Source organism: Dendropsophus ebraccatus, chromosome 6, assembly GCF_027789765.1.
Source record: "Dendropsophus ebraccatus isolate aDenEbr1 chromosome 6, aDenEbr1.pat, whole genome shotgun sequence".
Taxonomy (NCBI): domain Eukaryota; kingdom Metazoa; phylum Chordata; class Amphibia; order Anura; family Hylidae; genus Dendropsophus; species Dendropsophus ebraccatus.
In genome coordinates this window covers 23493986-23509123 of record NC_091459.1, presented here as the reverse complement: position 1 = coordinate 23509123, position 15138 = coordinate 23493986, and the positions used below count along the sequence as shown (strand labels likewise).

At 39.7% G+C, this 15138-nt stretch overlaps 1 protein-coding gene across 1 annotated transcript in view; it reads right to left on the bottom strand.

Annotated features, from left to right (window-relative positions):
• LOC138795503 (uncharacterized) overlaps positions 1-15138 on the bottom strand; it is a 154530-nt gene that overhangs the window by 65299 nt on the left and 74093 nt on the right. Inside the window, exons 48-60 of the mRNA XM_069974682.1 lie at positions 14716-14933; positions 12598-12773; positions 11005-11153; positions 10097-10289; positions 8815-9038; positions 8100-8186; positions 7031-7138; positions 6860-6946; positions 5159-5223; positions 3702-3908; positions 2016-2166; positions 569-683; positions 384-482 (exon numbers count right to left, since the gene is read on the bottom strand). Of these exons, the coding sequence (XP_069830783.1) occupies positions 384-482; positions 569-683; positions 2016-2166; positions 3702-3908; positions 5159-5223; positions 6860-6946; positions 7031-7138; positions 8100-8186; positions 8815-9038; positions 10097-10289; positions 11005-11153; positions 12598-12773; positions 14716-14933 (1879 nt within the window). The remainder of the gene's footprint in view (positions 1-383; positions 483-568; positions 684-2015; positions 2167-3701; positions 3909-5158; positions 5224-6859; positions 6947-7030; positions 7139-8099; positions 8187-8814; positions 9039-10096; positions 10290-11004; positions 11154-12597; positions 12774-14715; positions 14934-15138) is intronic.

Below are 15138 nucleotides of genomic sequence, written 5' to 3'. Positions count from 1 at the left end.
ATACCTGCTATGGCAATTTGTAAGAAGTTGGAAATAAAGATTGCAGTTTTTATGGTGAGTGCCTCTACAATTTTCCTATTTTCTGAATCACGAAGATCAGTCTAGAATTCAGTAGAAGTGAGCACCTCATTAGTTGTGTTGTGATAAAACTCAGATTTAATTATTATACATATTGAGGATAACCATTATAAGACTAGTAGTGCCGGACGCCTTTTTCTTTCTTTTTTATTTACTAGAATGCACACCAATGTATCCATTTTTTTCATCAGTTTTTTTGATCTGTGACAGGTTTGAGAAGTCGTTCGACATTATAAACAGATTATTTCCAGATGTAATTCAAATATAACTGCACTTAAACTAAGAAATGTCATCAGTGTACTTACCTTGTCTGTGGACTATATTTTGCTCCAGTAATTCTTGGAGTTCTTTGGCCTTTGATGATCCCGAAAACACCATTCTTTTAAGCAATGTGCGTGTCCGGTCTGGGGGGGGGGGGGGTTAAATTACAATATTAGTTCTATAAATGGTAAATGACAATTCTTTTTTCTTTCAGAGTTTTTTCATATACCTTGAGTAGAAATTAAGTCATTCATTAACGCTGTCTTTCCACAACCCGGAGCTCCAGTTAATAAGACATGTTGGGACCCCATGCTGGCATACTCTAAGAAAGTACGCACTATAACCTATAAAAGACCAAGAGAGGAAATATGACATCGAAATATATAAAAATATACGAAATAGAAGCTCATGGTTGTTTCATGTTTCTTTTTCGTTTGATAGCACACCATATGATGCAAACTCAGTATATATTACTTAAAGGGGTATTTCGGTGACATTTTTTTTCTTTCAAATACAACTGGTGTCAGAAAGTTACATACATTTGTAATTTACTTCTATTTAAAAATCTTGTCTTCTCATACTTATCAGTTGCTGCAGGTAGTGGTGTATTCTTTTTAGTCTGACACAGTGCTTTCCGCTGCCACCTCTGTCCAAGACAGGAACTGTCCAGAGCAGGAGAGGTTCTCTATGGGGATTTGCTGCTGCTCTGGACAGTTCCTGTCTCGGACAGAGGTGGCAGCAGAGAGCACTGTGTCAGACTGAAAAGAAAACACTACTTCGGCAGATGATAAATAAGGGAAGACACCAGATTTTTTATTAGAAGTAAATTATAGCAAAATATCTACTATATATATATATATACCTTTCTAAAACTAGTTGATTTGAAAGAAAAATATTTTTGCTGGATAACCCCTTTACGAAATCTCCCTATAATGTCCATTGTAAATTTTTAAATTATGTTAAAGGCAAATTACCAGTAGGTTAGAAGTATGTAACCTGCCAATATCTCCCTATAGCACACAGGACACTGAGGATGAAGGTAAATAAAAGGTAAATAGGTTTCCGTAATATTAAGAATTTATCTCTTATACCAATAAGTCTTTGAACTACCAACTCCAGTGCAGCAAAACGACTTATTAGCATAGGGAATCAACTGTTAATATCACAGAAATGGCACCGAGGATGAAGGTAAGAAACTTACCTTCATCCTCAGCTCCCCATGATCTATGTGGACATATCAGCAGGTTAGATGCTTATAACCTGCTGATAGTTTTCCTTTACATTTTTGTTAGGGATGGTCCGAACCCGCCGAGGTTCGGGTTCGGCTGAACCCGAATGCTCGGCATCGGATTACCGCTGTCTGCCCGCTTCGTGCAGTGGGCGGATACAGCAGGAGGACCGCCTAGAAAACTGGGATACTGCCTATGGCTATATCCCAGTTTTCCAGGCGTTCCTCCCGCTGGATCCGCCCGCTACACGGAGCGGGCAGACAGCGGTAATCATTGCGGATGGTTCGGGTTCGTACGAACTCCGTACAAACTCGGATCGGACCATCCCTAATTTTTGTCAATTTAAATTTTTCTTTGTTAAGAATTACATGAAAACCAAATATCAGATTAATTATTTCCAAACATTTTTGGCAAAGAGAGAAATAAGTGATGTTCTCCACAACTCACCGTGTCTTGGGTTTCAATGAATGTTTCTCCCATGATATCTGTGTTACCAACATACGTGATGTCTGGTAAGCGTGTCTGCCAGGTGTCCCACTCTCCGGACTCATCAAGAAAATAATCGAATACTGAAATCTCCTGATCATCATCTGGCAAACTGCGCGATAAAGAAAACTATGTCAGCGACGTCATAATAGGCCATTATAAAGTAGTGTTCTGCATGACCAACTACATGAAACCTTTCTGAGAGGACCGCTCAGAACTGCCCTGAAAAGTGGTCTTCTAGGGGATTGGTCTTCTCTACAGATCAGCTGCAGAAAATCTGCTTCAAATTCACAGTGGGTGAACATACCCTACAAGAAACAATTTGGAGCATGTGTGGGCAGGGCACTAAAGTCACAGATATAGGGGAACAGGCAGGAGTGCTGTGGGAGGGAAGTAGACGAGGTGGAGTGTGATGAAGAGCTGAAGGGAAGCAATGCATTTTGGGAATTGTAGTACTTAGAAACTGCTCAACCAAAAGTGGTGATTTCTGACATCAACTGAAATAGGTAAGGACTAGAGATGAGCAAACCGGGTTTGGGTTCGAGTCCATCCAAACCCCAACGTTCGGTATTTGATTAGCTGGAGCTACTGAAGTTGGATAAAGCTCTAAGGTTGTCTGGAAAACATGGATACAGCCAATGACTATATCCATGTTTTCCACATAGCCTTAGGGCTTTATCCAGGTTCAGCAGCCACCGCTAATCAAATGCCGAACGCTCGGGTTCGGATGGACTTGAGCATGCTCCAGGTTCGCTCATCTCTAGTAAGGACTGACAAAACTAATTCTTGGTGGCAGAATTGGGGCAGACAAGTAAGCAATGCTATTTGCTTGCACTATATATATATATATATATATATATTTAATTTTTTTTAATTTTTTTTACAAAATGTCAGAGTACCCCTTTAAACGGGTAGTTCACAAAAAATTCTTAAAAATCAATGGCTGCCAGAAAGTGATAGAGCTTTATAATTTACTTTAATTAAAACATCTCAAGTCTCTTTTTTGCTCCTTCGCATTGGGCTACCAAGGGGTAGTTTAACAGTAAGTGATGTATTCTTTTTAGTCTGGAGAACAGAAGAACAGAAGTTTTCTATGGGCATTTGCTACTGTTCTGGACAGTCCCTAACATGGACAGAGGTGGCAACAGAGAGCACGTTGTCAAACTGTAGAGAATACACCACTTCCTGCAGGGCATACAGCAGCTGATAAGTACTGTAAGACTTGAGATTTACTTTTTTACTAGGAGTACATTACAAATGTCTGGCACTTTCTAGAACCAGTTGATTTTAATTCTTTTTTAAACTACCCCTTTAAGCAATTGTGTATTTGTAGCCCAATGCGAAGAAGCAAAAAAGATACTGTGCAGGAAATCTCCTCCTCCAAGATGTTGGATGAAGAAACCCCATTCTGCACTAAAAATCAACAAAAAACACTACAATGCATGTGAATAGGAATTAAAATGGAAATCAAAAAATCTCTTTTTCTTTTATTTGGCATTGTATTTTCAATCTGGGAATTTTCCTTTGAGAAAAGTAAATTATGAAATATAAAGCCACTATTAGCGGTCGCTGGAGGTCCTCCATGTATTATTACAAAGTGATAATATTCCCAGAACCCATGATGCAATAGATACAAGATACACTTACACCGATGTATAGACCTTCAGTAGATCACTAAACTTCTTCCTTTCTGAATATTCAACAACTGATCCTACAGACCAGATGAGGCAGAAGATGAAAAGCCTCTCGATATGCAGCTGTCCCCCGATACTCTGAGCCTTATCGTTCAGCATAATAGTCAGTAACTTTGTAAAAGAATGGAACAAGCCGACTTCTGTTACTGGAACAATCAGCCTAGGGGGAAAAATATTAAACCAATCCTAAATATATGATCGCTCTATCGAACAGGGTTAATTTCTCAAGGCAATAGTTAAAGTAAAATACATTTTACAGCAGAATATGATATATCAATATATGTAATGTTCGTATTAATAAATGTTAAATGCTAAAATGTATATAATTCTTTGTCCCAGAAAGAGGGGACAGTAGAATTATCTTGATTGATGATTAAGCAGATTTGAAAAATCTAAATTCTGACAACTTTGACATTTAGGGCCAACCTTAGGGTAATGTGACCTATAGGACCTTAACAAACTGTGATAGGCCCCTTCACATGTGAGAAAAATCTATCCTGATTTCTCATCAGGAAATCCAGAAAGATTTCCAGAGTTTTCCTGAGGGGTGTGCGTTCCAAAAAATAGGTACGATTTGGCACAGAATTCTGTCACGGATGCCTCTATGTTTATGGGAGCGTCTGGAATTCCGGATGCTTTCCTGATGCGCATCCAGAAAGCGTCTAGAATGCCGCATGCTACCTTTTTTTCCTGATTACGAAATCCTAAAAGCATTCCTGATGGTTTCCTGGAAGGAAATACTGATTACTGGCAGGAAATCCTGATTATTTCCTGAAGCCTCCTGAAGGTTTCCTGATCCATATTTCCTGTCAGTGAAAACTGATACGGACATGAAAAGGGGGACTGGAAATGGATGCGGTTAGACTGAGAGAGTGAGATGATACTGAAGACGGAGTATAACTGCAGGATCAGAGTATTAATGGTTTGCTTGTAGTTTGTTACCATGAAGATATAAAGGGCTGCAAAATATAGTTGCCACATCTTTTTTTAAATTCACACTATTCATTATAAGGGTATGTTCACACTAAGTAAATCTTTGTCTGGAGAGCAGCGGCAGCGGAGGAGCGCACGCTCTCCCATAGAGAAGCAGTGTCACACTGAGGAAGGTGGGATTCTGCGACGGACAGTTCTGCCGCAGAATTCCGACTGATTTACTCAGTGTGAACAAACCCTAACAGTGGACCAAGTCTTTGATATAACAAAAAAATCTATGGTGGTTCTGTCGGAGGTGTGTGTGTGGGGGGGAGGGGGGGAATAGGGTTGATAATTCTGCATAAGGATGCCATACAACTAAAGGCCTACTTTGTCCTGTGTGGCTCTGGCTCATTTTCTGTTCAGTTATCGATGTGTGAAATCAATCAAACACTGTCTATAAAGCTTAGACTTATAATATAAAGCATGTTGTTTTACTTGGTATCATAAAGAATGAGGTTGAAGATGGGATCCAAAGTCCGGTAGAAAGCTTTTGAAAGAACCTAATGAAAGAATATGTAAGCATTATTATATATATAATGTTATAATGTAATAGTATATACATAGGCATATTAAAAATAAGAATGCATTTATTGAGTGGTTTGCGCAAAAATTTGTGCCATTTTTTTGAAGTACGCCAGGCACATGGTGGATAAATTTCCCACCATGAGTTCTTACGAAAGTGATGCAAAAGTAACTGCCAAAAAATATTTTTAAAAAGTCAATGTTGTTTTCTTCAGATTTACAAATACAGTGGTACCTTGGTTTAAGAGTAACTTGAAATAAGAGAGTTTTGCAAGAAAATCTCATAGTTATACAAAATTGTTACTTGGACTAAGAGCATTGCTTTGGTGTAAGAGCTCCCTGTACTGGGTGAGAGGACGAGTGGGGGAGGGGCATGGTCTGCATAGCGTGGTCTACAGCCCTGTACTCTGACCCAGGAAGTCTCCCTCACCTTCCAAATCATAGCAGATCCACTTCAGGCTGGGGCTTACAACAGGGGACAGGACTGTGGAGGTAATCTCTTCATAGCTGTAACCCCTCTCTCCCTAGACAGAGAGTGCTACTATACTGTGCCCACATTTGCCCCGCTTATTCCTTCATGCTCCCTGCCATCTGTCAGCCCTTATATTTCCCATCCTCACTATTGCTGCTATATTCTGCCTGCACTAACTCAGCCATTCACACTGCTGTTATAATCTGCCTGCACTTACACTCAGCCATACACACTGCTGCTATAATGTGCCTGCACTCACACTCAGCCATTCACATTGCTGTATAGAAACGTTTGTCACTGTCCTCCTGCACAGCTTTGTAATTCTCACTTCCTGATTGGTCCATGCTGACCCCCCCCCCCCTTTCAATGGTTAAATGGTTGTCACAATCTACACAATTGTTTAAAGAGAGTACGGTGGGGCACTTTAAGGAAACCATATGTGAATTCAAGCAATGATGACAATTTGCTACTCGCCCCCTTTTGGCTCGGAGGGTATAGTTGTAGAGAGTCGGGCAGCAGATGGGTAGGACATTTTCTGCTCTCCGGACAGCCATTTTAATGTCCTATTCTGAAATCTTAAGGGGTAATAATTAGAGATGAGCGAACTTGCCGAGGTTCGGGTTCGTATGAACTTGAACTCTCGGCTTCTGATTCCCGCTGTCTGCCCGCTCCGTGGAGAGGGTGGATACAGCCTGAGGACCGCCTAGAAAACTAGGATACAGCCTATGGCTATGGCTGTATCCCAGTTTTCCAGGCGGTCCTCTGGCTGTATCCACCCTCTCCACGGAGCGGGCAGACAGCGGGAATCAGAAGCCGAGAGTTCAAGTTCATACAAACCCGAACCTTGGCCGGTTCACTCATTTCTAGTAATAATATAGGATGGAATCTTGAGGAGGTTAAATTTTTTATAAGCTATAAAAGTTTTTAGGGGCTTAGCTGGCCTACATTTTGATGAACAGGAAATGAAAGATGGACCATGGTTATTAAAAGGCTTACACAATTCTGGTCTGGATAAATTCCCCTCAAACTTTTCAATTTGTAAGTAGAATATAATGCAATCCAGTGATAAACATACCATTGGTATAAGAAAAATATAAACCTCTGTATGGAAACGTGTTGTGTTTTGTTTTCTATAAACTTACAGCATTTTCCTGTTGGTTCCTTCCATCCAGCCACATTTTAGACAAGGGTCTCCAACCAAGAGCTTCATCGTCAATATACAATATTCCCTTAAATATAATAAATGGTAGAATGCTAAATGTCTTTTTTAAGTTCAAGAAAGGCACATAAAATGTGACAATGTCAATACTCACTGCTTTTGTAAAGGTTGCGGGAGAAGCTGTCTGTAAACCAGTCGTTTCAAAAATCAATTTTAGATTTTCTGGAAGTTCCAAGTAGTCCCCATTACTAAGCTGTAAAACCTAGACAAAGAATAAAACAATAAATGTGTGATAATTGATATGATGCGACTGGCTTATCATATTCAGACTCTGTGTTTGGCTGTGACTTTTCCGCACAGCTGATAAGTTATTTTAAAGAGAGAGGTTTATGCTGTCCTATCTCACAGTAGCATAAACTAGTGACAGAGAAGCTGAACAGAATGATGTATTATTTGCCTTGTTCCGTGCAGCTGATCCAGAGATATCCTCCTGACTAACATGGAAAATAAGTAGTTCTCTCCATTATGTGCATGAGCCTAGTAGTCCTGGATATTCATGAGAAGCAGAAAACTCCACCCCCAGCTGCTGATTGGCAGTTATCCATTCATGCTGTGTATAGTCAGCAACTGTCAATCAGCAGCTAGTGGGCGGGGGAGGGGTGTGGCAAGAATCTTATTCTCCTGCATATTAGGAGAACGGCTGAACAGATTTATTAAATAATATACCGATCTGTTCAGCATTTCTGTCACTAGTTTATGCTGCCTTCATTTAAGGCGGCATAAACTTAGTGACAGATTCCCTTTAATGGGCTTATTGAACCCTAGAAAAACATGGCCACTTTTTTCCAGAAACAGCACCACTCTTGTCTCCAGGTTGTGTGTGGTTTTTCCAATTGAGCTCTATTCACTTCAATGGAAGTGAGTTCCAAAACCACAACCAAACTGGAGACAAAGGTGGTGCTATTTCTGGAAGAAAGCGGACATGTTTTTCTAAGCCTAAATATTGTCTTTAATGTGAACAATATGTACAGTAGGTAGGCAGTAATGCAGAAGGCAAAAAAGAAAGGAAGATTTCAAACAATTCAAATAGCACTTTGTCTGTCTGATTGCACCCGCTCTTCCACCTTCCCCCTTCTCTTCTTTGTTCTTACCCGGACGAATAAAGCATTCCATGGCAACTTTGGGGTGAGTGAACACCTAAAATAGCACTTTACTGTACTTACTTTTTCTGGTCCAAGGACACTGCTAAAGTTGTCAGCCCAGCTACCATTCAGAGGTCCATCAAACCAGAGCCATGTAGTACAGTGATTCTAGAATTACAAACATAGGCAGACGTAAAGGGGAAATTTATCAAGGGCTTTGCTCCTATTTTTAGGTGAATAATTGGATTTTTCACCAATTTTTGGTCCACGTTCTACTTATGAACCAGTATTCAAAGGGCAAATATTTTTTAGAAGTGACTTTTTAAAATCTGAGTATTTACCCAAAAATTCACATAATCTGGGATATGCACCAAATTTATAATTTGCAACTTTAAAAAAATAAATCACACAAACTAGTGCAGGCCTACATCTGGTCAGCACTAGGTGAATTTGTTTGCGCAAATTTTTGCAAATATTCTGAGAATATTCTATTTACAAATTTATGAATTGTTTGTTAAATTAGTCCTATCTGGCTGGGTAAAACATAGACGAATACTCGCACATTTTAGACTCGATCATAAATGTCCCCATGGAGTCTTATTTTATGTATTTTTAAGGGAATGAGTAATTGAATGTATATAAAAAAAAAACAGGATTTAGTGAACTATCATAACATCTAGTTGTGGTATCAGGTTTATGGCACAGCCATACATCAGTAGGCACTATCATGTATTATGACCCTACTGATAACTCATGTGCCGGTTTTTAATATCTCCGGAATTGACTCCCAAATTACCCGAATTGCCTTCTTCCACAAATAGCTGATAACGCCATCCTGCCACATGTGTGATGCATTTTGACCACCGAACATCAAAGTCATATTGTCAACGCTCAGAGGATGAATCTTCATGATTTTATGGGATGCTTCTCCATTAGATATCTGTATATGATTAAGAGCCTGAACTAGTGTACTAATGCAGGAACTTTTTCCAGAAGCTGGTGGTCCTGCCACTATTACACCTGTAATGATAGAAATAGGTAAAGATATGTATATATATAATATATATATATGAGGCATTTAAGAATAATGCACAAAAAATCACCAATCTATGGTTTCAACATTTATCTATCTATCATCTATAATCTATCTATCTATCTATCTATCTATCTATCTAGGCATAGGATGATGAGTGGCACTACAGGTCCCAGTGAGTTGGTGCCAGCAGATGAAGTCTTGACCAAAGACCTCTAATGTAGATATATACGATGATCTACGGCACTCCAGTTTAGTGAGGAAAACCAAATTTAATGTAACTTCAAACAATTACATAGTGCAACACAGCAAAATCGCACAATTTTTCTGCGGTACATCCGCCATTTTCAAGTGCATAGGAGTGAACTTCATTACAACATTAAATACACATGTAATTCAAAGTGATTAGTCTACATAAATGTCCATCAATAAATCCCATGGTGATTGGTGAAAAGAAATGTCTATCATTGCACAGGACTCACGTTCCATTTGTGATAGTTTAGTCCACTAAGCTATCACAAATAGGCCGTGAGTCCCGTACAATGATGTACAAATGTACAGCTACTTGTCTGCTCTCCCTGCTTGCTCATCCCCTCCCCCTCCATAGGTTATAATGGTCTCAGCAAACTCTTCTTCACTTTGCTCCTCCATAATGAAGACGGCTTTGCCTGATAATGTGCACATAAGAAGTGAGGGGAATCTGGGAAACAGTTTTTTGAATACAGAAAGAGGCTTTTTTTTGCCTAATAAAACCTGTTACAGAGTTTCTTAAACTCTAAAGCTCAAAAAACTCCACTGTGTTGACTCTTAACACACACAATGGCAACTTTATTCAATGCAACACATTATTCAGCACATTTTTTGTATTTAGTCTTCTGGCATAACATTGTTGGTACGTCTAATATAAACCTGCATCTACACTCACTCAGATGCATTCACTTCTATGTAGACTTCACACTTTTCTGGCACCTAGTTCCATACCCTTTACCTTGGATCCCCCATAGAACCACTCAGCTGGATGCTCCGGACAATTTTGCATACTTACCGGAATTTACTAAAGATAGATTGAAGAGCTGTTTGACTTTACTGAGCCAAGGTGAATGGGGAAACAACTTATTTTCTTCTGATTTTATTAAAATAGCTTTTTCGATTTCCTTTTGAAGGATCTGCCTGGTATCTGATGGGTCATACATTCCTGAAAACACATCTCCAACTATTTGTTTAAACACCAAATAATTCTGAAAAAGAAGTCAAGAAGTGATTTAAAGGCTATGACCTTGTGAAGGGTGGAAGGCATCTGACGCTTTGTTACATGAACTGAAACATCAACCTCTATCAAAATTTACTATAAAATCAACCAGCACAGAAATGGAACTAATTCAGCTGGAAGTTCTTGCAAGTTATCTAAATCAACATACCAAAATAAAAGTTTCACAACAAAAATGTTACTTGAAGTGAAGGTTTCAATTAAAAATAATATTACTTTACTGATATAGGTCAGAAAATAAACATATGCTTAATCATTAGATGTTTTCATACTAGTTGCCTTAAAGGGAACCGGTCACCATGAAAATGCTATCTAAGCTATCGGCATTATGTTATAGAGTAGAAGGAGCTGAGCGGATTGATATATATCTTTGTGGGAAAAGATTCAGTATAACTTGTAATTTATTGATTGAAATCTCTGATGTTTTCATAATAAAAAGTCCCGCCCATTGAGGTACACCGCCCACTGGACTACTTACCACAGAATGAGCAGGGATTTCAATCAACATGTTACAAGTTATAATGAATCTTTTCCCACAAAGATATATATCAATCTTCTCAGCTCTTCCTGCTCCATAACATGATGGTGATAAATTAGATAGCATTGTTGTGGTGACAGGTTCCCTTTAAAGCCAGTTCATAAAAATAACCAATGGTCCAGTATTATTCTCACATTCTACTACTTACATCACCAGTCATTCTTGGACCAATAACATCTTGCATTGAATCGGCTATCAATGTATGGCTTTCCTTTGTAGCAGCAAGAACAGGATTAGCTGAAATTACTTTCTTGTTTCTGTCTGCGCTGTTACCAGTTTTTAAACTAGGCACAGGACCTGGATCAGAGAAAACCAAGATACAGTATAAATACAGTATAAGATACAGTATAAATACAATGTGATCAAAACAACATGTTATGCACTTGCTCAGTCTCTCAACCAAGGGTAATCATAATGTACAATATACCTTTAGAATTTCTGATATGCTGCCAGTAAATTCAACTGATGCATATCTGCATGGGTTCTCAACAAGCTTGATGTGAATCAATGAGTAAAGACTAGGCAGAGAAGCATACAAGGGTATGACATAGAAGTACCAGAAAACCATGGCTTCATAGGGAACTTGTGATCTAACTTTTTTCTTTCACAAGTCTGAAATAACATAACACAATACAAGGCACCAAAGCAGAGAAATTGGGGGACATTTACGAAGTGTACGCCGAGGCGTACGCCAGGGAGAGGGTGCAGGTTCGCCGTATGCCCCGCTCGCCCAATGGGCCGGCTGGGGGAACTTGGGGGGGCATGACGAGGCATGCTCGCAGGTATAAATCATGATCTAAATCCACACCTGCTGAAAGCAGGTGTAGATTTAGGTGTAGATTTAGTACGCCGGGCACAGGTTGAGGCGCTCGGCCGGATTCACTAAGAGGCGTGCACCTCTTAGTGAATCCTGCTGGGGGAAAGGGGGCGGGGCCTTACACAAGACCGGCGTACTTGTACGCCGGTCTTCATAAATCCCCACCATTGTGTTCCACTGTTTGCAAGCCCCACGATGGCTATAATGCAACGTTTTGGTTCTGACAAAATGTGTTTCCATCGAAGGATTCAGAGAATCTGGAGAGATCCATGTGCGCAAGGGACAAGGCCAAAAGTTTGGCCCTCAGATGGCACTGCATTAAAAGCCAACATGAACAAGAAATCACTGGATAGGCTGAAGAACACACCAGAAATCATTGGGGCACATATATTGAATGCACCCCTGGCGTACACCATGGAAGGGACACAGATTGCCTGGGTGGTTTGCGCAAAAATGGTGCACAGCCCATTCGCCTGATGGGTGGTTGGGGGGTAGGGATGGTCGAGTTAAGGTGCTGAGTACAGATCTTTCACCAATGAAAAAAAATCAGAAAGGCAGGGGAGTGCAGGGAAAATAATAAACAAAGTAAACATACCTGTCCTGGTGCCCCATAGAGCCATCTTCCTGCAGCTCTTCCAGCTGTAACATCACATACCCAGCTGAGTGATTGCCCAATTAGTCAATCAGTGACTGGGGGGGGGGGGGGGACACCTATATACCAGCCACTGTCTAAGAGCCAGGAAAGTGATGATCCAGTGTCAGTCAGTGGGAATTGGGAGCGGCACTACGGAGGCACGGGGACGGGTAAGTTTACTTTGTTTATTATTTTCCTGCACATGCCTATTTTAATTTCTCTATATCTTCTGTGATTATTATATGTGGATATGTTACATTATACAGTCAATTCATCAAGAAACCTCATACTTGGTGCAAATGCTGTAAACTGTTGATAGGACATAACACTGCTAGATCGGGAGACTCTTCCTCCCTCAATATCCATCCGACCGTTAACCGTCTTTTCCATCTCTCGACGTTGAACTGCTCGGCATACAATTTGTAACATAGACTGTAAACTAAAGTGGCAGTGATATTCCTCTGGTCTATAAAAAAAAAAACAGAATAGTTAAAAATTTATTTGCCTTTATTTAATAGTCATACACAGAATGACAAGCTCCGACTACTATATAGCTGTTGTCCACGTGTAACAGGATTTCCACTTAAAGGGGTTGTCAAGGGAGAGAAAATTCTTTAAAAAAAAACTCACCTGCCCAGTCTCCTTCCACTGCTGTTTGTTCCTCATTAGCTAAAACCAATGAATGGTTGAGTAGGTTTTTTTCTTCAGAAAAAGCAGCATGCTGAGCACTGTTCAAATTGTAGCAGCAGGGCATCGGGCAGGTGAGTATCCCTTATTTTTCATTAATTAGCCATCCTGACAATTATGAGGATCATTTTTCCCCAAAAAAGACTATGGGGAAGATTCCCTTTGAACCTGTACTTCAACAACTGGTGTAAAGTAGAATTGTCTCAGTTGCCCCTAGCAACCAATCAGATTCCACTTTTAATTTTTCAAAGAATCTGTGAGGAATGAAAAGTGGAATCTGATTGGTTGCTAGGGGCGACTGAGACAATTCTACTTTACACCAGTTTGATAAATCTCCCCCTATATGATTTAGGCTAGGTTCACATTGCGTTTTTGCATTTGTGTGCATCCGTTTTTCTATTGACTTCCATTATTAAAAAAAGGAACAAAACAGATCCGTTTTTTTTTAACATACACAAAACCAGTGTTGACACTACTTTGGGATCAAGTTAATGAAAACCAGGACAAAAAGTTCTTTTTAGAAAAAATTCTTGTTATAAATATTTTTCTTTTAGTAATACAACTTTGCCACAAAAGAATAAACAGAAAATAATATCACCACAGTGCTCAAAAGGTTGGAGACTCAGATGTTCACGCCATAGCGCTGGTCGACTCCATTCCTTTACTGAAGACTCTCACTCTCCACAGGACGTAAGATGACGACAGCACGTCTTGCTACGTTTCGGGGGTCCGCCCCCTTTCTCAAGCTCATGCTTGAGAAAGGGGGCGGACCCCCGAAACGTAGCAAGACGTGCTGTCGTCATCTTACGTCCTGTGGAGAGTGAGAGTCTTCAGTAAAGGAATGGAGTCGACCAGCGCTATGGCGTGAACATCTGAGTCTCCAACCTTTTGAGCACTGTGGTGATATTATTTTCTGTTTATTCTTTTGTGGCAAAGTTGTATTACTAAAAGAAAAATATTTATAACAAGAATTTTTTCTAAAAAGAACTTTTTGTCCTGGTTTTCATTAACTTGATGCTATATTGACCCAGGTTGGCGACCGGGTACAGGACTATTCACACACAGTGCGATTAGGCACCAAGACTTTTTTGATTTTGTATGGACACTACTTTGGGTCCGTTAAAAAAAACGGATCCGTTTTGATCTGTTTTTTTTTTTAATAATGGAAGTCAATGGAAAAACGGATGCACACAAATGCATCCGTTTTTGTTTTTTTTTGCAAAAAACAGATGAAAAAAACGGATTGCAAAAACGCAGGGTGAACCCAGCCTAAGAGAACATCAGATCAAGTAATTATGACTTACCATTTTTATTGCCACCAGTGTAAGGCCACGTTCACGCATGAGAGGCCGGATGGAGGCCAAATGTCCAGGTCAACATCACTTTCTTATAATTGGAATGCGGACGCATTAAGCTGTGCCCACACTCCAATTAACCATAGCACACAATGGATAGTACGGCAATTCAGTGATACAGAGTGGCCAGTGTTTTATAGAAACAGAGGCAGCTGGCCACTGTCAATAAACAACGGTCGTTGTTGCACTCCGCAACAACGGCTGTTGTTTATTGATTTTTTACGTTGTGTGAACGTGGCCTAATACTGTGTTAACTTGCTGTAGGCATTGGGAATATACTAAAAACATTTAGAAAAAAATCCCCCTACCATTTGCACTGTGTAACGCACACACATACACACAAAACATAGAATTCAGAAAACTAACAATTGTTCCTTAAGCAGTTCTGAAGTGAGTTGCAGTCTTGTGGCGAGGGCTTTGGGACCCTTGAAGCCAAGGCTGGTAAGTTTGGCCTTGAGAATTGTTGTGTGATCTGGAAGAACTAAGGAAACGGGTCTAAAGATAGCCAGCATATCCTTCGGGAGACGCTGGAACCCAGATTTTGAGACTGTGAGAAAAAGGCTGCAATTGGGTTGTACTTCAATCTGTTGAAACACACAAAGAACAAATGCATGTTATATTATTTTATTTTCCTATTTTGGCTATGGCATGCAAAAACATTACTATATTTATACCTTTTTTTAATATTTCTTTGTTCTTGAACAATAACATTGAAATGAAAGGACGCTCTTTTTTTAAAATAAAAATTCACCTTTAAATCTATTTAAAGGGATATCCCCAAGTTATACA